The sequence below is a fragment of the Enhydra lutris genome, unplaced genomic scaffold (genome assembly GCF_002288905.1).
Source record: "Enhydra lutris kenyoni isolate GAN:26980312 unplaced genomic scaffold, ASM228890v2 scaffoldscaffold27, whole genome shotgun sequence".
NCBI classification, from domain to species: Eukaryota; Metazoa; Chordata; class Mammalia; order Carnivora; family Mustelidae; genus Enhydra; species Enhydra lutris.
This window is the reverse complement of record NW_019154111.1, coordinates 11,261,933-11,288,282: the sequence shown is the minus strand read 5'-3', so window position 1 is coordinate 11,288,282 and position 26,350 is coordinate 11,261,933. Positions and strand designations below refer to the sequence as shown.

At 48.3% G+C, this 26,350-nt stretch overlaps 1 protein-coding gene across 1 annotated transcript; it reads right to left on the bottom strand.

Moving 5' to 3' along the window:
• Positions 1-8,181: 8,181 nt before the first annotated feature.
• On the bottom strand, positions 8,182-24,441 carry LOC111151905 (podocalyxin like). Its single transcript, XM_022510118.1, has 9 exons — positions 24,291-24,441; positions 19,218-19,459; positions 18,435-19,170; positions 16,258-16,517; positions 15,847-15,918; positions 13,810-13,960; positions 13,494-13,555; positions 13,126-13,293; positions 8,182-12,121 (listed from the first exon to the last, which is right to left on the bottom strand). Exons 1-9 carry the CDS (start codon positions 24,439-24,441, stop codon positions 11,924-11,926), a joined length of 2,040 nt encoding a protein of 679 aa, XP_022365826.1. The 3' UTR covers positions 8,182-11,923.
• Positions 24,442-26,350: the final 1,909 nt, after the last annotated feature.

Genomic DNA, 26,350 nt, shown 5'->3' with positions numbered 1-26,350 from the left:
TTGAGTCATTTTCATGTGGAGAATAGTAACATGGCTGTGGCAGCTTTAGTGGAGCAGCCACTGTTGGCTTCTTTTCTTGGCATTAGGAAACCTAGTCATAATACCAATGATCAGGTACAAGTTTCATATCAGAGCTTATGGAATTCAGCATCTCACCAGATTTCCATTTGCCTGTTGTCTTTTCCTTACAATTTTTTAGCCTTTTTTCCTCTATTCCTACTACCTCTGAGTAGCAGTGGTGTTCTGCTGATGTTGGAATTTGTGTTAAGAATTGACTTTCAGTTTCTGATGCAATTGTATCTTAGGAATAGCTTTGATTCCTATGAAATGATTGGCATTTGTTCATTTTTAAATTATCACTGATAGTTATGAAATAATTCACCTTCCTTTTAATCTGCCGCTCACATAATTACAATGAAATATTTGTGCGCAGCGTCCTATTGGTCTTTCCATAGGGCATTTACAGTTGGAGGTATTGAACCCCAGGAACAGGGCTGGAGAGGAGAATGCAGATATGTTAGAGAAAGGAAAATAAGAGCTTTTTGCTCATAGATGCGAAGGTCCATAAATCTAAACGAAAAAGAAAGCTCTCCTTTTTTTTTTTTTTTAATATTTTATTTATTTATTTGAGAGAGAGACAGAGAGAGAGCATGAGCGAGGAGAAGGTCAGAGGGAGAAGCAGACTCCCCATGGAGCTGGGAGCCCGATGCGGGACTCGATCCCGGGACTCTGATATCATGACCCGAGCCGAAGGCAGTCGTCCAGCCAACTGAGCCACCCAGGCATCCCGAAAGCTCTCCATTTCTAACCCTAAATTCATTTTGCTCATGCAGTGCTGCAAAGAGGACTATCAAAAGGAATCACAGCTCAGTTATTCTGTGTAGTCTTTGGAAAGCCGCATTCCCAGTTAGTTTCTTTCCTCCTCTTCTCCCACCGTGATGGGCTTGAGATTTTAAACTAGCTGAGCAATTTCTTACGTTCAGCCAGTTTCTTGATAAGGATCCAGTGGGAAAACCAGCACTACAACATTATAACATGCGGTTTGGGGGCTCCCATAGGACTTGCTTTTTCGTCAAGTTTAAGCTCTTGCTGCAGCACAGCTCTGTACCATCTGGGATGCTAGCATTCAAGCAGTTAGTGTAGCTATCTGAGCTGTCTGCCACACCAGTACCAGCCTGAAGAGATCATCGTTCCTCAGTTTCACTCAGTGCTTAATGATTGCCAGATTAATTGGCAGGAAGGAAAAGCACTGTGTGATGTACTGAACAGGCCTGTGTGCATGATTAAGGAGTTGCTCAAGTAGCCAGTTTTGAGCTTTATTTCTCTTTTGTTAACCAATCTCAAGAAAAAGCCTTTGTTACGGTTTAGCCAGTGTCATTTTGTTGGTGTTTATTTTCTAGCCTTTCAAAATAGGAAGAAAATTATTTCATGTTTAACTTACAACCCATACAGAATTGCACTTACATCAGTTGTTTCTGTACTTTAAAATTAATTATGCACAATCCCATGAGTTACTGTTTATCTACTTTGCCAAGAAATCCATGAGTTCTGGCATTAGAAGTATTTAGTAATTTTGGAGGCACCTGGGTGGCCCCGTCAGTTGAGCATCCAACTCGATCTCAGCTCAGGTCTTGATCTTGGGATTGTGAGTTGAAGCCCCACACTGGGCTCCATGCTGGGCCTGGAGCCTACTTAGAATATATATATATATGGGAGATATATGGAGCCTACTTTGAATATATATATATATATGGGATATATCTATCTATCGATAGATAGATAGATAGATAGATAGATAAATAGATATCGTGGCTCCGTTGGTTAAAACTTCTGCTTTCGACTGAGGTCATGATCACAGGGTTCTGAGATTGAGTCCTGCACTGGGCCTCTTGCTCAGCGGGGAGTCTGCTTCTCCCTCTGCCTGCTGCACCCCTGCTTGTGCGCGCTCTCTCTCTCTCTCTCTCTCTGACAGGTAAATAAAATCTTTTTTTAAAAAAGTTTTTAATAAATTTGGCTTATTCTTTAGGTCTCTCCCATGTCTGGAAAGTGATTAATTAGAGAAGGTATCTAGAATAAGTCCACCTCCATTGCAGCTGGCATAGCTTTATAAATTTCTTTTGCAACAAGGATCTTAGGCAGCATGTTACACCATCAGAGCCGTGCCATCAGATGTCTGCTAGTGACCGCGTTAGCATCTTGCCTTGTAGTTGTTGTATTCACCTTCTTGAGATGAAAGGAAAGGAAGCTGAAGACAGATGCATGGCGTCACCTTTTTCAGTTGCCTACTTTGGAAGTCCTAGGATACCCCCACCTTTGTAAAGGCTTAGTTTAAGCTTACGTATACACACTAGCTATACTTTTGAGAGCACCGAATATAAACGAAATATATACTAAAGTAATTGTCTTCCTGATCTCAAATCTGTTAGTAGGATATCAAACTCCAAAATTTAAATATGAGTAGTCTTCTGTGGGGAAGATACAAATTTTAAAACTTATATACACTTGGTCTCCTTTTTGAGATTGTTTTTTTTCCTCTCCCAGAAAAAAATGATTCTGGTGACTGACCAGTGGTAAACTGTTTTCTCCTTCAGTTGTAAACCACCCATTTAGAGAAATTAAAGTGGACTTCCTTTTTTATGCATTACATTCAGCCTGGCCCAGAGATGCTGTAATTGTGTTATCCTTTAAGCCACCTTGTGCTTTTGACTTGTGCAGAATGTCTTTTGATATTAATATATTATGTGGTATAGTATTAAATTTTCCTTTATCTATAGCCTGCAGCTCAATTTTAAAATTGCAAAATAATGTGACATTTTCCTATGAGCAAATTTCCTTTATCCGTGTCTCCAATAACCTGTTTTAAAAGACATTCCTTCCCTGTCACCACTTCAAACTCTATGTACAGTTGAGTCTGCTTCCTCAGAAGAGTAAAGGATAGCTAAGGTGAGGACCTCCTTTTCTTGTCTTGGTCTCGGTAACAAACATTATTCCATCTGCCAAAATGGTATATGTATACATAAGCAGCTTGGGAAAGATGTTACCATTTTTTTTTTTTTTAAGTCAGCTCTTTTACTTCTGTTATAAAGTTCTAATCAGTGGCCAGAAATTAAGATTCCTTCAAATTAGAGATAGATCCTCAAAACTGAAGTTCAGCTGGAAATTAGATTGGGAAGAAAGATACAGCTCCGTCCGTACCCAAGAGTCTTATCTTCCCGGGTTTGCTTCTTAACACTGTGGACAGCTTCTTCTCTTTGTGAAACTGAAGCCACTGCTGGCTCATTTGAAAGTTGGAGAGTGTTAAATTTCTTTTATGGGACTTTTTTTTTTTTTTTTTAAGATTTTATTTATTTATTTGACAGAGATTACAAATAGGCAGAGAGGCAGGCAGAGAGCTAAGAGGAAGCAGGCTCCCTGCTGAGCAGAGAGCCCGATGCTCTGTCCCAGGACTCTGAGATCATGATCTGAGCCGAAAGCAGAGGCTTTAACCCACTGAGCCACCCAGGCGCCCCCTTTTATGGGACTTTTAAATAATAACATTTATTGGTGTTTGTGATGTAAAAAAATGTTTATCATAGAAATTTAGGAAATTACTAAGGTTAAAGAAGGAAAACCACTGTTAATTAACTGATGAGACTTACTTGGTTTTTCCTGACTTTCTTCTGTTACCCCACGTCATAAAGCCCAGAAAAAGCTAAAAAAAAAAAAAAGGCAGGGAGGGAACGCAGCCATTCTCATTGTGTTTTACTACACGTGAGTAAGAGCAGGGGGGTGCAAGTGTGTGTCCCTGCCCTTACTTAGATCCCTTTAAGCACTGCCCCTTCGCAAACTGACAGTCTGAAAATAATTTTCTTGATCTGTATCTTTTAAGCCTCAACTACGGATATAAGTATTCCCCAGAAGCTATAGGGAGCTGCCTTGTTCAGCTTCTGGAAATACCATCTCTAAAACTCATTTGAATGTTTAAGCCCTATATGCACCATTTATTAAAGCAGCTTTTTGTGATGTTTGAAGCATTTTCATACCCAAGAAGAGCTTTCTGTTTAGGTGGACTTTTAATATGACCATAAGTAAACCCACACCCAAAAAGAATTAGGTACTTTTCAAAGGCCAGAGGAAAAGCAGAGAAAAACAAAGCAAAAACAAAACAGATGAACATAAATGTAAATAAGGAATCCTGGAAACAAGAGTTCCCTTACCATGCTTGAACAAATGTCTCTCCAAAAAATGTAATTCTCTGCTCACCAGCTAAGATTCAGTTTTATCTCCTTTTCTTAGTGTGTGAAGCAGGAAACTGCAACTTTTGAGGTTCTACTCTTTCCTTACCCTCCTCTTCTGCGCCAACATGGCTTGGGTTGTATCCTAAAGGACCTATATCAGAAATGGAAATCATGAGGGAACTCTGGAGTAGCAGGCATGAGCTAGTTGGAGCTTTTAAACAGAAATGCTTTGGGGGCATCAGCTCTCTTCTCACATCATTGGTGTTCTAGGTCATTGTTGCACTGTGTTAGGTGTGTTCTGCAATTTCCCCCCATTCCTCTCATGATCCTCTCTCATTTATCTTATTTTTGCCCAGTCTGTATGGACTGTTTAGGTTTTCCCTTTTCTTCCTTTCCTTTCTTTTCTTCCTTTCTTTCTTCCTAGTACAAGTAATTTTCTGATCCCAGGTTTGGTGAATGTGTTAACACTGCTTTGTGAATAAATAAACGAGTGATCTGCTGAATGATTGCAATTGTAGAATTATGTTGTATGTAATGTACATATGGAGAAAGAATGTTATTTTGTTCATTTTCTTAATAAAAAGTTATATATGTACACTAAAGGATGTCTCTTATGTTTGCTGAAACTACTTTTGAAGTCAACTTTTAAAATGTTTATATACTTTATACTTTGCATTTGTTGTATTTTTCCTTCAAAAAAGGTGAGTTTTATTCATTCAGGCTTCCAAAGTAGGAAAATGATACGTGCTGCAGAAGGGCCCTTTGGTGTTTTCCTTTGAGACAATGCAGAAATAAAGAAGTTCTGATGGATCTCACAGAGTTTCCTGGAGAAGTTTCCCTTTTTAAAGAACACTGGTAAATTATTTCATAAGATGGTGTCTTTTATCTACCACTGATATCCAGCCATATCTGATCTGTTTTGTAAATTTGGGCAGGTGTTTCCCAGGTTTTCTTTAAGGGGGGACATACCTGTGTAAGTTAGGCACTAGAAGAAAATTAATTGTACAAAAGATAGTAAAGAGAGTTGGAGCTCAGGGCACCTGGGTGGCTCAGTGGGTTAAAGCCTCTGCCTTTGGCTCAGGTCATGATCCCAGGGTTCTGGGATCAAGCCCTGAGGAGCCTGCTTCCTCCTCTCTCTCTGCCTGCCTCTCTGCCTACTTGTGATCTCCATCTGTCAAATAAATAAAATCTTAAAAAAAAAAAAAAAAAGTTGGAGCTGTTGCAAAGTTTTGAAAAATTCTGGATCCCTGTGCCTAATAAAGGGAAAGAAGCTTTCAGGACTGAACCTTTGAAAAAAGAAACTCCGATATGCCAAGCACAGATCATGAGTTGTTAGGGGGAGTGCCGTGAGTTTTCATCAGACAGGCTGGACAGGACCCCCTCTTGACCATTTTCATCTCCTGGCCTTGTTTACATGCTTATTAGCTTTGAGGTCCTGCATTCCGCAGTGCGTTAGTTTGTCAACTGATTTTATTCAAAATGGGGATTATGTTTTCTCAATTTATAAATCAAATAATCCTCTTACTGCGTAGCTTTCATTTCTAGAGTGTGCTTTGAGCATGGCTCATAAGTAACATTTTTGTTTTCAAGACCGGAAAACATGATGTGCAGTGATAAGGTAAGAAATTGGCCTTTCCTTGGTTAATCCTCCAGAGAATTAACCCAAACTGATCAAAATGTGGAACACCACCTCTTCTCTCTTGATACATTTTGTCTTCTGGCAGGAAGACAGCAAATAACCAAGGAGGGCTTTGTGTTGAACAGTTGAGATGACAGCTCCTCACACGCCAAGTGAGTATGGAGACCTTCAGGGGTTGAAGTGCTACCTTCAGAGCCTCTTCTTACCCAAGGAGGTAATCCAGCTCCGACAGAAAGATGGCTGTGTGTGCCCATACTGCTATACTTAGAAAAGTCAACCATGAAGTCAGTGGAAATTGAAAAACGTATTTTTCCTGTTAATGAAGGCAGTATTTTTTTGTTAACCACTATGAGTGGAAAGGCAAACTGATGGCCATCCTGAAGCCTATGTGAGTCCTGGCTCAGACGTAAATACGAGTTGGTTATGTTCCTTCTTTCCCTTAGCACCACAAATGCCACATCTTCTTTTGCCGTTTAGGGTCTTAGCAGAAGAAAAGGAAGAGAAATTTTCGCTTTTTGTTGTATAGGGAAGGTGAGATACTAGAACGTGATGCCGGAAACATCCTATCATTCTCACTCTAAAACTTCTCTCGTGTTCATAGGGGACTCTCCCTGCCCCCGGACCCTCACCTTGGAAAAGCAAGGGCAGTTATATCCTTCCCAGAGACGTTCTTATCACAGGGAAGAGAGGAAAGCTCTATGTTGAGGCAGCCTGTCCACTGCCGTGCAAGGAAATTTTAATAGTTGGCAAACCCCAAGCAGGGAGATCAGGACACTGGGCGACATGTACACACACATTGTTACAGCCGCCGTCTGAACTTGGGCCAGAGAATGGGTGGCCCAGGGCAGAGGCAGGAACCCTGGGGTTATTTCCATATCCACCAGGGACTTCTGTGTAGCACTGGGCAGCCTCAATTCCTCTGCCTCACTTTCTCCTTCTGACAAACACATTGGCGGCAGATCCTGTTTGCTAGGATTGTGCTTTTTTTTTTTAATCTGTAAAATGCCAAGCTCTTTGAAAAATTCTGTCTCCGTATTTATCACATGTGTTAATTATAATAGCCAGGCCTGTTCTTTACTTTTTTCCCGTAGGCTACAGAAGAAATGCCTGGTTTGGGACTGAGCTTGCAGGATTCGGGAAGTGTGAGTGACAGAGGCCTAACAAATTGGAAAGGACCACTGAGTGCTTCTTGATTGGCGGGGCATGGAACAGGGTCAATGACCTACTCAGGAAAAGAGCGGAGCTGCAGATCTAATTGGTGGCCAGCGATAAACTGTGAGCCATTCTCTTCTTAGAACAGTGTGCCTCGGGCATGGCCAAGAGGCTTGCCCAAGTTCCTGGTGCTTGAACTCTTTTCTGTATTCTTGGCACACTCTTGAAGTTAACCTCAAAACACCCCTGGCCCAACTCTGGCTCACCATTAAGGGTGTTGACTATCTTTTAGAACTCCCATATGAAAGGAAGATCCTACGGTTGGGTGGGGGGATTCTATTGTAACAGCGGTCGCATTCTAGAAACGTACTTTGTTGTTGGAACTCCCACATTAATGTGGTCTTGAGAAAAGAATCTAAGACTGAAGAGAAGCAATACCCGCTGCCACTGAAATAACTCTTCCTCTCTGTACCTAATTTCCCTGCTGGTAGAGAAGGGCCCCTTCTTCCACGGGCCCGCGGAAGAGACTGATATGGAGCAGCTTGAACATGGCCCAGCTTCATCAGACGGTTTCCCTTCTGCAGTTCTGCAAGTTGAGAGCGATAGTTTTCCCCTCCTAGTGAGGGAGACACGGAGCTAATACCGCCCCTGGAAAAGGAAGAGAAGCAGAACCATTTGAGTGCTTGCTTCCCTGAACTTCCTCCATCTTCACTCACATCTCCGGACAAGGGACGGGGAGACGCTTCTTAGGACAAGTAAACAGAGTCTTTTGTGAGCAGTAACAGGGCCAGAACAGAACCTCCTTCCTTTTTTTACATCTTTATTTGTGTTGTCCCTATACCAGTGTTTTCACACCTGACCGGGGCTCCAGGATCTTTAGTGGGGGGTGACTCGTAATTCTATCTGAGGCAGAAGTGGAAGAAATGAAGAAGGTAGAACACTGATAAACGCGTGAGAAAAGATTCAGCTGGGATCACTACAACAGCCCAAGATCACCAGGATCCCCCTCTTCCTTCCTTTCAGCTTCTCCCTTTCTCTCTCACTCTCTGCACCCTCTAGTTGGGCAGCACAGCCTAAGAGCAGAGGACGCTGCCCTCGCTAGAGCGTCGGCCATGAGCCTCGCACACACGTGAAGAACATGAGCCAGTCAAGTTGAACAGGGCTTGAGCCAGCTTACACAAAAGCACTTTAATTGACAGTATACAGTTCTCCAAAATATAGTTTTGTAAGAAAATGGCAATAATTAAGTATAGTCTTTACAAACAAGTTTCCCAGTGAATTCCAGTGTACTTCAGACCCCTGTCCGCGAAGACACACGCTCCCGCCGTCGCCTGGGCAAACTAACATTCACTAATAACAAAAAAGACACACATCAAATAGTCATCCCCTCCCTTCCACTCACTGCTGGGTTTTCACCAAACCTGAGCCGATCAGCTTGTGACAGTGATAAAAGAGAAGTCGTTGCTTTACCCTTGCCCCCTCTGCCTTCCTGGAGCTTCCTTCCTTTGATCCATAGTCCTGCTAGTAGAAGATCTGTATGTAAAAGCTCATTCAAAACTGTTTCTTGACAGTAAAGTATCACTCATTTAAGTCTTAGACCTAAATAACTCCGAGCAAGTGTAGACCGGTATGGTTCCTATTGTAGTCCTCCGGCTCTCCCTAGCCTTGCAGCAGGACACAGAAAGGGAATTCTGTCCTTTGTGTCGTCCTGGTGCCTGTTCTTAATTTACGGATTCATCCTGAGGCCCACAGCACCGGTGTTTTAATCCTCTCTCTCTCGCTAACCATGTGACTTTGGCCAAGCTTTTCTGGGCTTCAGTTTCTTTTTCTAGAAGAACAAAACAAAAGATTGGACTAGGTCTCTAAAAGCCTCTCCCTAAGACTAGAGTGTCTCCAAGCCTTCCTGTAATAGGCTAGGACTTAGCTGGGGAGGGGGATTGAGGATCGCATTTAAAAATAAAAATGCCTGATCTCTTAGACAAATACTTTGTCATCAGCTTGTCTTATATTTCACTTTTCGCTGGAGAAAAACAAACAAAAACTTGTCGTTTCTAGTGAAACAGACATTTACATTTACATTCCTGTTCAGAGAAAAAAAAAGCCACCTCAACTAGCAAATGTTTTTACAGTGTATATTCGCTTAAAGCAGTGCTGGGTAGATTACCATGTGGCTGTGGTATTTACATTATTAAGAACTATGTATGTATGTATCAGCTTGGGCTTGTTTTCCAAAGTTTCTTCAGTGTATTGTCAAAAAAAGGTTAAAGCTCAAGAAGTGGTTTAAATAAACTTCCTACTAGCTTTCCTTATAACAAGGGAAAAAGAGACTCTGGCGTCTAGACTAGATTAAACCCGTATTCTGTCCTACGATGCAAAGCCTATTCTGTACCTCCTTAAGCACTGCGGCTGCCCTCCCCATTCACAGAACAGCGTGCTTTCCCACTGGGTTTCCATCCCGTCATCAGACTCCTGATTTCTGGCCTTTTATGCAGCTTAGGGAAGCCAGTCTGCCCCTGATCCCAAGTTGATAATCTCTTTTTGGCACAACTTGTTTGAAGTCATGCTGAGTTCCTGGTGTTCCTCTTCTTTCTTCTCAGCCCCAGAATCTGACTTACCAGTCAGCACTGAACCCAGTGCAGTCGTAGGATGAAGGTGACCTCTGCAGATGCTTGGCTGTATGACCTCAATTGACACAGATGTCTAGTGGCAAGAGCAAGCCAGGCAAGGTACTGGATTCTGAAGTTGCCCTCAAAGGCTGGAACCGCCCAGCCTAGATGCACCAGAAGGAGCATCTGAACCAGCCCAAAGCTTCCCAAGGTTCTCCTTGGATGGAGCCACCACAGTCATTCCTCTTGACCAAGCGTGATTTTACGCTAGTCCTTGCCAGTCGTCATCTCTCTGCCCAAGAGGCCGTGGGGCTGGAGCCTTTGATCAGTTTGTGGAGGCGTACTTGCTGCCTCCGTCCGAAGGCCTGGCTGGTAAAATGTGACCCAGAATCAGCAAAGGAGTAGTAATCCAGTCTGGACTCTTCCACAGACACCCACAGGGTGGAAAGAATCAAATGCTGGGCAGGAAGGAAGCAAACAGAGCTCTTCCCAGTATAACAAGATTTCCTTTTTTCCCCTCCCAAGCTAGCATTGTTCTCTACCCTGCCAACCTCCAGACGCTAGAGAATCAGTTCAAGGACTTGTGGATCCTTGTTAGTCCACCATCTCTTTAGCTCTTGGGAAACTCCCTGGAGGCTCTACACTCCAGAACCCTAGGATATCAAAGGCCAAAGGCTATGAATAAGGAATCAAGGCAGCCAGGGAGGGATAGCAGTTCTGCCCACCCTCCTAGTTCATGCCAGGAGATTTACACCCAGGAGCAAGAGAGACCGTGGGCAATGTTCCACAAAATCTGGGATTGGGCTTCCCAGAAAATTGGATTGAACCCCACTCTGTCCAGTCCTCAGGTGCCTTTGCTTGGGAACTAATGGCTAAGCTCCCTCAAAACCCCTTCCTGGTACTGTTTCCCTGAGATGCCACCAGAAACTGCAGAAGCAGGCAGTCTGCTAGGGACACAGAGGAGGGGACACAGCTAGGCCTAGCTGCATGCCCGAACAGTGAGAGGTCACTGGGAACCCCACAGGCACCCCCAGGCTGCTCCTGAGCACCTTAAAATGCATCGCACTTTCTAGGCCTTTCTAGCTCTACAGCACAGGAGAACCAGGAGTCAATAAGCTTAGTTAACTGAAAGGTCTCCCAGCGGCTGGAGCTTTGGCTTGTGGCAGTAGAGGGCTGGATGAAAAACAAACAAATACAACAAAACTCTCAGCAACTTGAAAAGTCCCTGAGTTTCCTCTGGAACAGAGAGTAAAGCCTATCCTTCCTAACCGCGTCGATCGATTGTCCGGTGAAACACCACTCTGGGGACTGGGCCCTGGGAAGGTCTGCCCTACAGCTATGGCTCTCTCTTGCTGGATCTCAGGGGGATCTCCGAACTTGGGGCCTCACCCCACCGACCGAGCAGTGAACAACAGAAACACTTCTTCATAGCTGCTGCAGATTTCAGTCCCCAGTGGGAGTGGGAGGCCAAAGGAGTTCCTGCCCTGGGTGATGGGCCAGGACCCATCCTGGGGGTGAAGGGCCTCCCCTTTTCTCTTCACCTGCAGAAGGATCCCTGAAGCAGACCTCCTTCACACTGGAGTCTTGTGTGGGTTAAGTCTCAAGGTCCCTAAGCAGATGCAAGGAAGCCAGAATCCGGAGCAAAGGCTTCAAAGCCACAAAGGGACGGTGTGAGTCCCAGAGGCCCTAGGACAGAGGGGGGCTACAAACCGCATGGGGGGCGGGGCAAGCACAAAGGGGACGGACACACTGGCAGGCGAGGCTGGGGACCTGTACTTGGAAGGAATCCGATGCCCCGGAGACAGGATCTGGCCCTGCCATCCCTTCCATCCCATCCGTCCCTTCCATCCCATCCGTCCCATCCATTGTCACATCAACTGCGAGCTTCACCCCATTGGGAGCAGCTCTGAGGGGAGGCGCGAGCGATGGCAGCAGTGGGGAGTGGCAGGAAAGCGCACCACACCGAATCGAGGATCTGTGTTTCCATCGGGCCTCTGTCCCCTCGGATGTGAGCTGAAGGGATTCTACCAGATGACCACGTGGGTGCACTCCCTCTCGTCTTCCAGCAGCACTGAGCTCAGGCACTAGTGGGTTATTTTACAAGAGGAATCTAGACAGAATGTGATTGGTTCAGTTTGAAAAGGGAAAATTAAGGCCCTGTGGGGATTGGGAGGAGGGATCCTCCGAGTCTGCTTCCCTCCCCCACCTTTCCCTCAGCTGGGAAGGATTTTCCTCCCCTGTCCAAATGGCACTTGAGGTGGTTCAGTCTGGAGCGCTGTGGTCCTGTTGGAGGCTGCCTGCGGACCTGACTAGAGGTGCGTGTCTTCCTCCTCGTCAAGGTCATCCTTGGCCAGGTTGTCCAGAGGGACGATCCAGCTGTCCCCCAGCTCCCCATTAAGGTTGACCACCTTTTTCTCCTGCATCTCGGATGAGGTCTCCATCACTTCCAGCGTGGGATTGTCATGGTAACCATTCTCCACTGTCTGCAGCTCCTCTGTTAGCCGTTGCTAGGATAGGGAAGACGACCCAAGAAAGGGTAATTTTTGAGGGTTCATGGGCTTAATATTACACAAGTACCCCTACAATCGAGGAACCCCAGTTTGGGTAGGGTGCGCAATAAATGCTCTTGGAGGCCATCGTGGCTGCTGGCCCGGCATCCTAGAATTCCCAGCTCGCTTGACCTTTACCCTGTTGGCAGATCCATGAAGTCAGCAAAAATGGACTTCTGTTTTCCAGAAGCCTCCTGTCTCTTTCCTCCATTTCTCCCCCCTCCCCAAACTTAACTCTCTAGGCACCTGCCTCACCCCACTGTCCTGAATCAGGAAGGACTATAAGAAAATGACTTTCATCAGGCCGGGTGACTGAGGACCTCTCTTAAGCCTAAGTAAGATGGGTACAGCAGGACCTGTGCCGTCTCTGCCATAGAGAGGAGCCACCTGGAGGCAGTGCTTTCTCTGGGCTTTATGTGAGCTACAACCTGGGTCACAGTCACGTCACCCGGGAAGCTTTTAGCAAATACTCAGACCCAGAGATTGTTTCAGTCGGTGTGTGAGGAGGCAGGCGTGCGACTTTTCCTAACCGTCCCCGCGGTGCACAGCCCGGGCTGAGGACTGCATGTGGTGCAACTGGCGTGACGGGAATTCGGGGAAGGCGGGTAAAGAACTTCCGGTCAGCCAGGGACGCCCCTACCCATTTCTTTCAGGGAATCCTCAGAGCAGCTCTGCAAGGTGAGTATTATCCCCACACGCGGAGAAGCTCAGACAGGCGGTGCTCAAGGTCACACAGATAATCGGAGGCAGAGCGAGGGCTTATCCCCGGTCTTCTGGATTCCAAAGGCCACGACCTTCCCTTCCCCTCCCCCGCACGCCTCTTCCGTCTGCCCTGTGACTGTGCAGTTCCTTCCTATAAGGGATGGTCTCTGCCTGTCTGAAAGGGCCCGTGGCCCACTCCCTTTCCTTTAACAGGGGAGTCACGGGCGGAAGTCATCTGGCGAACTGGTCTGTTTCCTCACCTGGTCCTTCCTCTGGGAGAGGCGCTGGTGGCAGCAGCCGTAGAGGGCGGCGACCAGGAGCAGGAAGGACGCCATGCAGACAATGGTGATGATGAGAGGCATGCTGAACCGGTCCTCGGTCTCTTCGGGGGGCCCTTGGTCCCCGAGCTTCATGTTACTGACTCCCACCTGCCAGGAAAGAGGACGTTATGTGGCAAAATACAGAATGGGGGTCACTCCCACCCGGTTATGAGCTCTTCTGCTTGGCGTTCTTGGGGGCCGAGCCCATCACCCTGCTGTCCCCTCTCTAACCCCCTGTACTCCGGCTGCTCGCAGGTGGGACTCTTCCACCACGAGAGAGGAACTGCCGACCCACGAGAAGCGCTTACCTCTTTCAGCTCATCCCATTTGTCTTTCAGCGACTCATACACGTCCCCGGGCAGGAGGTTTGCTGTGGAGGGGAGAGACGCTGCTAGCAGTCCGGCTCAGAGAGAAGTGTAGGGGACGGAGACTGGGCCCCAAGAGGAGGACGTGCTGTACCTCAGTCTCCTGCGTGCTGTCTCTCTCAGGGGGCCCTGCAAGGGGGCCTGCCCTGACCCTTCGTAGGAAGCACCAGCCCTGACCCACCTTCATGGCTCCCGAGTGGTCAACCTCTGGCCCATTCCCTCCCCACTTAGACCCCAGCACCCCCCACCCTCAACTCACTCTGCACCGTGATTTCTTTGATCGCCACCGCCTGGGAGTCTTGAACAGGTACCAGCAGTATACGGCACGTATCTTGAGCTGGGTTGAAGGTGGCTTTTGCTGCTCGGCACAGAAGTGTGACCAGATTGTCGTCTGAACTGCCGTCCCCCGCCTATTGAGGGGAGACCACAGGTGAGTCCTCAGGGACCAGGACAGCAGCCTCGGCTTGTGGGGCTGCCCTTCAGAGCCGAGGTCAGGAGGATGCTATTGCCTGGTGTGAACCTATTTCCCTCTTCCTTCAAGTGGGGCGATTCCCTGGCCCGGCAGGAGTCACGGGTTATGTGCTGTGCTGGGCCGGTCCCTGCCTTCTCTGACTCCCGCAAATCTCTTTCCCCTGGTCCCCTTACCCTGTTTATCTCGTCTGTGGCTGAACAGTACCTCTCACCTGAGTGCCCCAATCTCTCTCAGAGCTCTTCAGGGGTCATGACCTAATGCCCTTCTCGTCTCCCTAGGAGGGACTGAGGGGGCACTGCCCAGCAGCCTGACACTTGCCGGGTGCTGATGCCCAGTTTGAAGACCTCAGGAGGGGAAGCCCCAGCTCTCAGCCCAGGGTTATCTTTCCCAACGTTGCAGCAGGCATGCCCTTCCCTAGACTAAGACTCTAGCCGTGAAGCCGGGAAAGGCCATCACTGAACAAGGGAATACGGGAGTATCTTAAAGATGCGCACGGGACCATCTTGGAGGGGAATCTTCTATACTTCTCACCAGACGGAGCGTGGCCAACATGGCTTTAGGGCTGAGGGTGAGGAAACAAAGTGTAGACAGCTTTTACCTGGTACTGCCATGTCACCTAGAGATACCCCAGGCTGTGTTTCTCTAACCTGATTTTGGAGTAGGGTACTGAGCTGAAGAAAAGGACTTGGCATGGCTCACCTCAGGACCCCAAGCCATCCTGGGGTTTCTATCTGGGATTTCCTAAGCTTACTATTTCCTCTGCCTCACACCGACAGGGCTCCGGGGCACACAGGAAAAATGCTTCTCCCACCCAGTCTCACAGCCTGACACGTTTTAGCCAAAAAGAGAGCGTGAGAATGGCTGGGCATGCATCAGTGTGATTCCTGCCTTGTCCAATAAGCCCAGCCCCAGGGCAACACTATTCCCTTGAAAAATACAGTCTAAATGTACGCTTTTGGGAAATTCTAGCAAAATGGGCACCCAGAAGAAAAGGACTGTAAAACAAACAAACAAACAAAACACAAAAAAAAAAAAAAAACAGGTGGCATTAAAATGCTGTATAAAGCCAAGTTCTCCATCTTTTAGAAACCCTATGGTTCAGTTCTATTTCCTAGGGGGTGTTTTCAAAAGTAGTCACTGACCAGGAGAGGGCAGCCATGAGCCACCCATAATCCTCAAAGACTAGAGAGTGGCAACAGCAACCCCCCTCCAACATAGCGCTCCCTCCCAACCAAAGGTCCTCGTGCACAAGCAGACACTCCCACCCCAGCACACACACACACCCCGAGTATGAGCACTGGCTGCCCCGATGCTCAGGAGCTCTGACTCCACGGGCTGGAGAGAGATCATGTCCGCGCTGTTCTTCCACTGAGACTGTAAGATGAGTACATGGACCCGCGGACACACAACCCCAGATTATCAGACCAGGGAACGTTAGTTTGGCTGACTGAGCCTCTTGTTTTCAACCAGGGCCTCTGAAGGCCAAAGAGAGCAACTTAGCTAAACCACAGCCTGAACTAGGAAGGAGGTCTCCAGACTCGGAGAACATGTGAATCATCACACAGTGCAAGCCCAGGAGACCTGGGCTGGGGCCTTCTGGCCCCGCAGCAGCCCTGTGGGACTTGACTTAGGGCAATCTGAACTTTGTCTGGCAGTTGGAAGGGGCCACTTCCCACGGAAAGAGCAGGGGCAGGAGAGTGAACACATTCCTCAGTCCGTTTTCAGAAGGAACACTTCATGCCCTTCTACCTTCCCTACCCCTGCTGCTAAACCACAGTTTGGGGGTGTAGATCAGGGTGGAGCCTAGAGTGGCAGGATACTCACACAGAGGCTCGTTTTCGTCAAGTTCAGGATGAGCATCTTGTCAGTTAGCCCTCCAGGAGATTCGCACTTTATCTAGAAGAAGCAGTCACTGGGATTCAGCTTCAGGCTGAGCCTGGCAGGGTCCCATCCCTGACCCCTCCCTGCCTCCCCGCTGGGCGGGCAACACAAAGGAAGGAGCTCCTGAGAAGCTGGGCGGTGTGACTGCACAGAGTTTCATAGCCAGGTGTGTTGCTGGCTGGCCAGCTGTCTAAGCCAGAATCTGGCAAAGCCAGGGAGAGGGGGTGAATGGGTGACAGTTCCCAACAGCCCTTGCCAGGGGCTCTGGGCTGGAAGGGCGGGTAGAAACACTTTTTAGAGCCCCTTCCATCTGAGGCTGGGCTCTCTTATCTGTCCCACCCCTGCTGGAAGTACCCGGTCATCAACATGAGCCGAGGAAGGAGGGACGCTGGGGACTCGGGGAGCAACTGAAGTCAACTGGGTGCTGGAGCTTCTGGATCCCTCGACAGGAGACGTGGCCACAGGTCCTGATGAAGGGCCTGCAGGATGCGAAGTCTCCAAAGAAGGGATCCCAGTGGTGGAAGAAGAGGTCCCAGTGATGGCCGAAGAGGTCCCAGTGACAGTTGGTATCACGCTGGATTTGTGCAGATCTCCTTGTAAGGGAACCAGTGATGCTGTAATTAGGAAAGCAAAGGCTCTGAGAAAAGATGAGTGGTACCTCTAAGAGCAGAGGGCAGTCTTGGGGCGCCTGGGTGGCTCAGTGGGTTAAAGCCTCTGCCTTCCGCTCAAGTCATGATCCCAGGGTCCTGGGATCGAGCCCATCATCCGGCTCTCTGCTCTCTCTGCCCGCCTTTCTGCCTACTGGTGATCTCTCTCTGTCAAATAAATAAATAAAAATTTTTTAAAAAGCAGAGGGCAGTCTCCCTTGTTCTTGTTCTTAGTTCCTGGGGCTTCTCTGGCCTTACCCCCCACCTAGCCCACAAGCTAGAAGAAGCAAACAGATGAAGTCATTTCCTGTACCGTATTCCAGGGTGGGTCAGACTGCGTAAGCCAGTGTGAGCCCCGATGCCAGTGAGGTCAGCAGCAACAGCTAATACTCAACGGGCACTCCATCTGGGGGTGTGTCCTCAGCACCCCCACGCTTACTTTCTCAGTTAATCCTCACAACACCCTGACGAAGAAGGTACCATAAATAACCCTCATTTATAAACCAGGAAACCGGGCTCCGAGGGGTCTGATGATTTGCCCAAGGTCACATGTGAGGAAGCGGCCCATCAGGGACTTGAATCCAGGTGTATCCAGCTCAGAGCCCCTGCTCTGACTACAGGATGAGACCACCTGCAGGAGAAGCGGGTGCACTGAGCACCAGTACGCATTCCAACCACCTCCGGAGTTCTTTACAACCCCGACTCAGGTCCACACCGAGAAATTCTTTGTTTTTTTTAAGATTTTATTTATTTATTTCACAGACAGAGATCACAAGTAGGCAGAGAGGCAGGCAGAAAGAGAGAGGAGGAGGAGGCAGGCTCCCTGCTGAGCAGAGAGCCCGATGTGGGGCTCGATCCCAGGACCCTGGGATCATGACCTGAGCCGAAGGCAGAGGCTTTAACCCACTGAGCCACCCAGGCGCCCCCACACCGAGAAATTCTGATTCCATAGATCTGCCATTGGTCATGATCGTGAGGCCCATGATCCACCCGCGGGTTTTAAAATTTATTTACTGGGTTAAGATCAGCACTTTTAGGGGCGCCTGGGTGGCTCAGTGGGTTAAGCCTCTGCCTTCAGCTCAGGTCATGATCTCACGGTCCTGGGATCGAGTCCCACATCGGGCTCTCTGCTCGGCGGGGAGCCTGCTTCCCCCTCTCTCTCCGTGCCTGCCTCTCTGTCCACTTCTGGTCTCTGTCTGTCAAATAAATAAATTTTTTTTAAAATCTTAAAAAAAAAAAAAAGATCAGCACTTTTAAAAGGGAACCAAGGACATGGGATGGAGTAGAAGGTATTAGGGCCCATCACATACAGGAAGAATCAACCCTGGTCAGTGAAACTGTTATCAGTTACACGTGTTGTTACGTGTGTGTTCTTCATTTGTATTCCTGGATCATGGTGTAAAACTAAATAAAACATATTTCCTGTTGGTGACTGCCAATTTGAGAAACACTGTTCTGGAGTACTACTGCCCCGCCAACGGTGACCACCCAAGTCTTACCCATGAATAGACTGCTGGGTTGTTTGTGTTCAACTGGGCAGGCCAGAACACTGGCCCCTCATCAGAAGAACCCAGCAGTGTTGGCGGGCGCCTGTCACTGAAGGGGGAACCTGGCCCGAGTGAAGGTGCTGTATTCACAGAATTTAACCCTCAGCATGAATTCCGTCTTCCAGCTCAGCAACTGGATAGAACATAAGCATTCAGAAGGTTCTTGCTTGGGGGGAAAAAAAAAAAAAAGCAATACTTGGGGTGCCTAGTTGGCTCAGAGGAGCACGTGACTCTTGCTCTGGGGTGAGGGGCTCAAGCCCCAGATTAATTAAATTAATTAAATTAATTAATTAAATAAATTAATTAAAAAAAAAGAAAAGAAAAAGGCATGACTTACTTGCTGTGGGAAGTGTCCCGTGGGACGTGGAGCTGGGGCCCGCCTTCGTGCCTGAACTACTGGGAGCTGCCGTGGGGATTTTGTCCGAACGGCTCACCGGAGGCTTCGAAGGACCAGGGCTTGTACTTGCTTGGTGTGGGCTTGTTGGGGCGGCGCCGTCAGGAAGAGAAGAAGCGGGGCTGGAGGTGCTGGGCGGGTCTGCAGGCGCAGCAGCAGCCTGTTTCCCGCCCCCAGGGGTCGTGCTGCTGGCGGGACCACCATGGGCCTCCCCGGCTCCTGCTCCGGCTGCCGGGCTGCGGGTGCCTTCGGGCTTCACGGTGTGAGTGGTTGAGGAGAGTGTCGTCTTGTTGAAACCTTGGCTATCCTCTGAGCCATCACTAGCTACACTGGGGTTGCTGGAGGCCTTCCCATCCTTGTCAGTGGCCGTTTGGGGTGTGGCTGTCGTCGCCCCTGAGCCGCTGGGTGCTATTGGGGATCCTCCGCTGGTGGCAGCGGCCGTCTTCGTTTGCTCAGTGGTTGCTGGGGCTGTGCGTGATCCAGTCTCCTTCCCGTGAGTCCCCCCTTCGATACCGGCTGCCGGTGCTACAAGGGACTGAGCTGCGGTGGTGGCTGCTCCGTCGGCTGTGGCTGCTCCGTCGGCGGTGGCTTGCTCCGTCGGCGGTGGCTGCTCCGTCGGCGGTGGCGGCTCCGTCGGCGGTGGCTGCTCCGTCGGCGGTGGCGGCTCCGTCGGCGGTGGCTGCTCCGTCGGCGGTAGGCTCCGTCGGCGGTGGCTGCTCCGTCGGCGGTGGCGGCTCCGTCGGCGGTGGCTGCTCCGTCGGCGGTGGCGGCTCCGTCGGCTGTGGCTGCTCCGTCGGCGGTAGCTGCTCCGTCATCTGTGGCTGCTCCGTCAGCGGTAGCGGCTCCGTCGGCGGTAGCTGCTCCGTCATCTGTGGCTGCTCCGTCGGCTGTGGCTGCTCCGTCGGCTGTAGCTGCTCCGTCGGCTGTAGCTGCTCCGTCGGCTGTAGCTGCTCCGGCGGCAGGAGGGTCTGTTCACAAAGACAGCACAGAAGCAAGTTAGGGCATTACCGGAAGCGTTTCTGGCCACACGTTCTCCTGCTCTTCCTCTGATCTAGATGCCCTGCTCCCGTCTACCTTGGCCGAAGGCCTGGGTCTTTGATGTGCCTAGATTCTCTCACGTTCAAGAGGCCTCTCTAGCCAACAAGAGTGAAGCAAGGGAGATTCTGCTGCGACAAGGACCAGGCCGGCCAATCCCTCGGCACGTGGAAGCCTTCGGCCAGTGCCCTGCCTCCTCCCCGCACCCCGCTCCGCAGCCTTCTCCTTTTCCATATGCCACCACAGAGCCGGCCACCGAGGTCCCCTCTGCCTCCTTCGCCCCAGCTCCCAGCCACGTGACCCTGCAGAAGACTCAGCTTTTTTTTTTTTTTTTAAAGATTTTATTTATTCATCAGACAGAAAGAGAGAGGCAGAGCACAAGCAGGGGGAGGGGCAGAGGGACTCATGCCTACTGAATCGTCCTGTTGTAGGCATGACAAAAGAGCCATGCCTCTGTTCTCCGGAAAGTAGAATCTAGAAGGAGAAACTGAGAACAGTGACAAGACACAAATTGCTGGGGCGCCTGGGTGGCTCGGTGGGTTAAAGCCTCTGCTTTCGGCTCAGGTCATGATCCCTGGGTCCTGGGATCGAGCCCCACATCCGGCTCTCTGCTCAGCAGGGAGCCTGCTTCCTCCTCTCTCTCTGCCTGCCTCTCTGCCTACTTGTGATCTCTGTCTGTCAAATAAATAAATAACTAATCTTTAGGGGGAAAAAAGACACAAATTGCTATTTAAGTACGACTGTGAGACATGCCACGGAAAAGAAGGTCAGAGTGCTTTGACTCCGTTCAGCATGGTAGCTTCACCTTAGCAGATCAGGGTAGGAAGGCCTTATTAATTTTATTCATTTGTTTAACAGTTATTTACGAAGGGAACTGTTCTGTATGGGCCCTAGGATACAATGGTAAGACACATATAATCCATACCCTCGGGGAGCTTACATCCTGGTGGGCAAGACAGGAATTAAACAAGTGGGACAGAACAATGAAACATCGAGACTGTATGGGACAAATGAACAAGGAGATGACGCACAGAACGGAGGATGGGGCTGTTTAGACAGGGAGGTGAGGAGACGCTTCCCAGAGGTGCCCATTTAGCTGAGGCTTGAAGAATAACAAGAATTGTGCACAGAGCGGGAGGAAATGCGAGCCAAGCAGAAGAACAGAACCTGCAAAGGCCCCAGAGCAGAGAGAACTAAGAGAAGACATGTGTGGATGGATACTGAGTGAGGATGGCAGGGAGTGGGGCTCAGATAATCGGGGCTTCACAGGTAGAGGGCCAGGAACTTACTGCCCAGACCCCTATGTTTTTGAGATTAAAAGGAGACTCTTAAAAACGATACCCTCTCATACCATTGACCTTTAAAAAAAAAAATCAGGGGCGCCTGGGTGGCTCAGTGGGTTAAGGCCTCTGCCTTTGGCTCGGGTCATGATCTCAGGGTCCTGGTATCACGCCCCGCATCGGGCTCTCTGCTCGGCGGAGAGGCTGCTTCCCTTCCTCTCTCTCTCTGCCTGCCTCTCTGCCTACTTGTGATCTCTGTCAAATAAATAAAATCTTTAAATAAATAAATAAATAAATAATTTCCCAAGTAAAATGAGACATAAGATCACCCTCCTTAGAGACCAAAATAAAGATTCTGGACTTTATTCTAAGCGCAAAAAGAAGCCACTGAAGGTTTTAAGCAAAGAAGTCTTATAGGGTGATCTGCAAAGAAACACACTTGCTGCTTTGGGGGCTGTGGACTGGGAGGGAGAGCATGTGGAAATGGGAAGAAAGAGGCTAAGACAGTAATCCAGATGGAATGGATGACAGCTGTACAAAGTTATTGACAACTGAGACAAAAAGAGAATGGGTCAAGATTATATTTGCGAGGGGCACCTGGGTGGCTCAGTGAGTTAAAGCCTCTGTCTTCGGCTCAGGACATGATCCCAGGGTCCTGGGATCGAGCCCCACATCGGGCTCTCTGCTCAGCAGGGAGCCTGCTTCCTCCTCTCTCTCTCTGCCTGTCTCTTTGCCTACTTGTGATCTCTGTCTGTCAAATAAATAAAATCTTAAAAAAAAAAAAAAAAGATTATATTTGCGGGGGGCGCCTGGGTGGCTCAGTGGGTTAAAGCCTTGGCCTTCAGCTCAGGTCATGGTCCCGGGGTTCTGGGATCGAGCCCCAAGCGGGCTCTCTGCTCAGAGGGGAGCCTGCTTCCTCCTCTCTCTCTGCCTGCTTCTCTGCCTACTTGTGATCTCCATCTGTCAAATAAATAAATAAAATCTTAGAAAAAAAAAGATCATATTTGGGGGGCATCTGGAGGGCTCAGTTGGTAGAGCCTGTCACTCTTGATTTCAGGGCCATATGTTCAAGCCCCACACTGGGGGACAGCTTACTTTTTAAGACTATATTTTGGAGACAGAATCAACTACTAATGTATTACTAAGGGAGGACACAAGGGGAATCAGTATTGTTTCCGGTTTTCTGTTCAGAGCAGAAGGGAGAGAGTGGTGGGAAGAATGTAGTCGACATTCACCATTCTTTTTTTTTTTTTTTTAAGATTTTATTTATTTGTCAGACAGGGAGAGATAGAGCACAAACCGTGGGAGGAGCAGAGGGAAAGAAGGCCCCCCACTGAGCAAGAAGCCAGATGCAGGACTTGTTCCCAGGACCCCAGGATCATGACTCCGCCAGAAGGCAGACGCCTAACCAACTGAGCCATCCAGGCGTCCCATGGATCTTTATTCTTTGTAGCCAATCAGAACCTATGGGGAACCCCCCACATAATAAAACGTTGATGACAGCAGGATTTGTCTCCTCCTTGCTTGTTATAGGTACTGAGGATGACAGATATTTCCTTTTCTAGCCTCCCTTGTGACTAGAGCACAAGCATGTGCTAAGCTGTCATGAACTAGACACTTCGATCCCAGCCACTGAGTGAAGAGGCAGTAGATTACGAGGAACTCTGATGGCAGTAACCATGACCTCATGCTCAAGGGTGAGCAGCAGTGGAGGTGATGCTAGAGTATCCACAGCCAAAGCTCCAGCACCAGGTGCTTGGCGCCGCTGAGCTGTACGCCCTCTTTGGACCACTGCTATAGCCTAACTTGGGTGATATTAAAAGTCGCCCTAAATGTGGTCTCCAGCAATCCCTGTTCCTCCATAAGCAACACAGTAACCCAGTATATTTCACACATGCATGTGCACACACACACACACAAACACACAATTTTGCTACTGAAAAGCAGAAATTTATGTCAGGAGTGGTTGTAAGCAATAGGACTTCAAGGATTCATTTTAGGGCTTACTGGGGTTAAAGGCAGAATTCTGCAAGTATGAGAGGACATGACTCTAGTATCCTATGGCATCTTGTGGAGAAGCAGTCACATTATCACCTGTCATCTGGAATGAAATGTCCATGAAGTGGCTTCGGTATTCGCTGACAGAGAAGAGTAGAAAGGGCACACATAAAAGGACATGTGTTAAAAATCAATGTACGGGGGTGCCTGGTTGGCTCAGTGGGTTAAGCCGCTGCCTTCGGCTCAGGTCATGGTTTCAGGGTCCTCGGATCAAGCCCTGTATCAGGCTTTCTGCTCAACAGGGAGCCTGCTTACCCCTCTCTCTCTACCTGCCTCTCTGCCTGCTCAAAATCTCTCTGTCAAATAAATAACTAAAAACTTAAAAAAAAAATGCACCAGGGGCGCCTGGGTGGCTCAGTTGGTTAAGCGTCAGACTCCTGGTTTCAGCTAGGGTCATGAGCTCAGGAGCCTGGGGTAGAGCCCCACATCAGGCTCCTTGCTCAGCAGGGAGTCTGCTTCAGATTCCTTCCTCACCTCCCTCCCCCAACTCATTCTATCTCTAAATAAACAAATAATCTTAAAAAAATCATTTAAAACAATCAATGTACCATTATGGTTTGTCAGTGGTTTTTCCTTCTTAGCAGTCATAAAATAGCAGTGCTCCCTATCACTGAGGATACTTTTTTGACAAAAGAGATTGCTGAGGGCAATACCAGCACATTTGAGTAATTAGGGAATGTGGAATAGGGTGGTTACTTCTCACTGTGGTGAACAGCTTAAAACAGGGTTCCTTAAACCCCAAAATTACTGACATTTTTTGGGCTAGGATATTTATTTGTTATAGGAGGTTGCATGCATTGTAGGATATTTAACAATATCCCTGGTCTCTATCGACTAGATGTGAGTAACATATACGCACATCTCTCCCCAGTTGTGACAAACAAAAATATCTTTATATATTGCCAAATATCCCCTAGAAGAGATAAAAATCACTACCAGTGAAAACTGGCTTAAAGAAAGAGAATAATGTTCAAGCCTTACAGTGGGTATAGACCTCACTTTAGAAAAAGAACCAATTCTCATTCCTAAATCCTCCTATCAAAGCACAGACAAAGGGCGCCTGGGTGGCTAAGTGGGTTGAGCCTCTGCCTTCGGCTCAGATCATGATCTCGGGTCCTGGGATCGAGCCCCGCATTGGACTCTCTGCTCAGCAGGGAGCCTGCTTCCTCCTCTCTCTCTGCCTGCCTCTCTGCCTACTTGTGATCTCTGTCTGTCAAATCAATAAATAAAATCTTAAAAAAAAAAAAAAAAAAGGCAGAATGAAAACCAGAGACTTTCTGAGACTACAGTAAAGGGATCTTCCTGTTTGCAGCCGGAGAGCAGAGAAGACCAAAAGACAAAAGGAGAAGTTTGATCCCATGCGTTGCCAAATTACAGTGTTGGTTTAATTCACAGCTTCACCAGGTCTCTTATGTGAGAAAAGGACCTTGGGAATCGGAATGGTGAAATATGAGAGAATGCAGATGAACCCCAGTATCCGAAAGTCTCAGTCGGCAACCGAGCTCATCGCCGGTATCCTCAGCTGCTGTTCTCCTGTCTGCTGCGGCAGTTCCCACCTTGCTTGAAAACGCTGCCATAGGCTCACCTGAGCTCAAGGACACAGAAAGCCACATCTCCTCACCTCTTCAACCCTCACCTTTTCCAACCCTGTAACAACAGCCAGACTCCAGTACACCCCAGAAAGTCAAATACAGAGTCTGCCCCAGGAGAAGGCTCACACACAGAAATGTCTGGCACGATTCTAGCAAACATGTATGGTTATACAATAGGATTGTGCTAGATCAAGGATGGGAAGCAGAGCAGGCTGAATTTATCAACATGGGTCTGCATACGAAAGTTTTTGGCATCAATGTGCTGACTTAAGCAGTTAGAAGTAGAAGTTCTACTCTTTTTCTTCGTTGGTGAACTGAAAACTGCACTCAGTGGTAGTCTACATTAAGTACAGTTAAGTTCCCCAAAATTGCCTGGAATAACGAGTAAGATGAAATCCGAAATCTTAAGAGAGCGAGAAGTATTAGAACGGGGAGTATCACGGCGGCGTCTGGGTGCCTTAGTTGGTTAAACCGCCCCACTCTTGGTTTCAGCTCGGGTCTTGGTCTCGCGGTTGTGGGATGGAGCCCCACATTTTGTTTTAAACTGGGCACGGAGTCTGCTTCCGACTCTCTCTCCCTCTCTCTGCCCCTCTCCCACCCTGCTTCCACGTGCGCTTGCTCGCTCTCATTCTGTTTCTCAAATAAATAAAATTAAAAAAAAAAAAAAAAGAAGAAGAATCGGGACACCTGGGTAACTCAAGTTGGTTGAGCGTCTGCCTTTGGCTCGGGTCATAATCCCAGGATCCTGGGATCTGGTCCCGCATCAGGCTTCCTGCTCAGTGGGGAGTTTGTTTCTCCCTCTGCCGGCCGCTCCCCCTGCTTGTGCTCTCTTGCTTGTGCTCTCTCTCTCTGACAAATGGATAAATAAAATCTTAAAATAAACAAATAGATAAATAAATAAATAAATGTCTATCATGTATAATCTGCTCACTCACACTTTTTCTGTTAGAAGAGCTCCAATGACACCTGCTTCACCGAGGCTTTAAAAAATACTGTATTTCATGAGTTCCAAAATGCACATCTGTTCATGTCGTGAAATGAGGATGTTTTATAAGTTACCACAGGTCCCATTTTGACAGTGGTCTTTTTTTTTCTAAGTGGTTCATAGATCATCTTACCATTCATTGATAGTATCGGATTTGATTAAATGTGGGATATTATTTTGGGTTTTTTTTTAAGATTTTATTTATTGGGGCACCTGGGTGGCTCAGTGGGTTAAAGCCTCTGCCTTCAGCTCAGGTCATGATCACAGGGTCCTGGGATCGAGCCCCGCATCGGGCTCCCTGCTCAGTGGGGAGCCCGCTTCCCCTCCTGTCTCTCTGCCTGCCTCTCTGCCTACTTGTGATCTCTGTCTGTCAAGTAAATAAATAAAAAAAAAAAAATCTTAAAAAAAAATTTTATTTATTTACTTGACAGACAGGGAGAGCAAGCGAGAGCAGGAACACAAGCGGGCGGAGTGGGGGAGGGAGAAGCAGGCTTCCACCGAGCAGAGAGCCCGATGCGGGGCTTGATCTCAGGACCCTGGGATCACGACCTGAGCCGAAGGCAGAGGCTTAACGACTGAGCCACCCAGGCACCCCGAATTTGGGATATTGTTGAGGAGACTAGTAGCATATCCTAAGAGATCACTGTGGCTGTTCTTCATTGCCAGGTGTGCTATAGGCGATAACGCTGATTCCAGTGGGGATGGACACTAGGTTCCTTGGGTAGCAGTACAGGCAAGAACAGAATTCCATTTCTAGGGAAAAAGGTGGGCTAGTAATGCCATACTGGATGGCAGGGCCAGCACGGTAATCAGAATAATCCAACGAAAGGCATTTCGGACATGGGCTAATAACTGTGTGTTCTTCAGGAGAAGCCCACTACCATCCCACCTCAAGGCTCAGCAAACTGT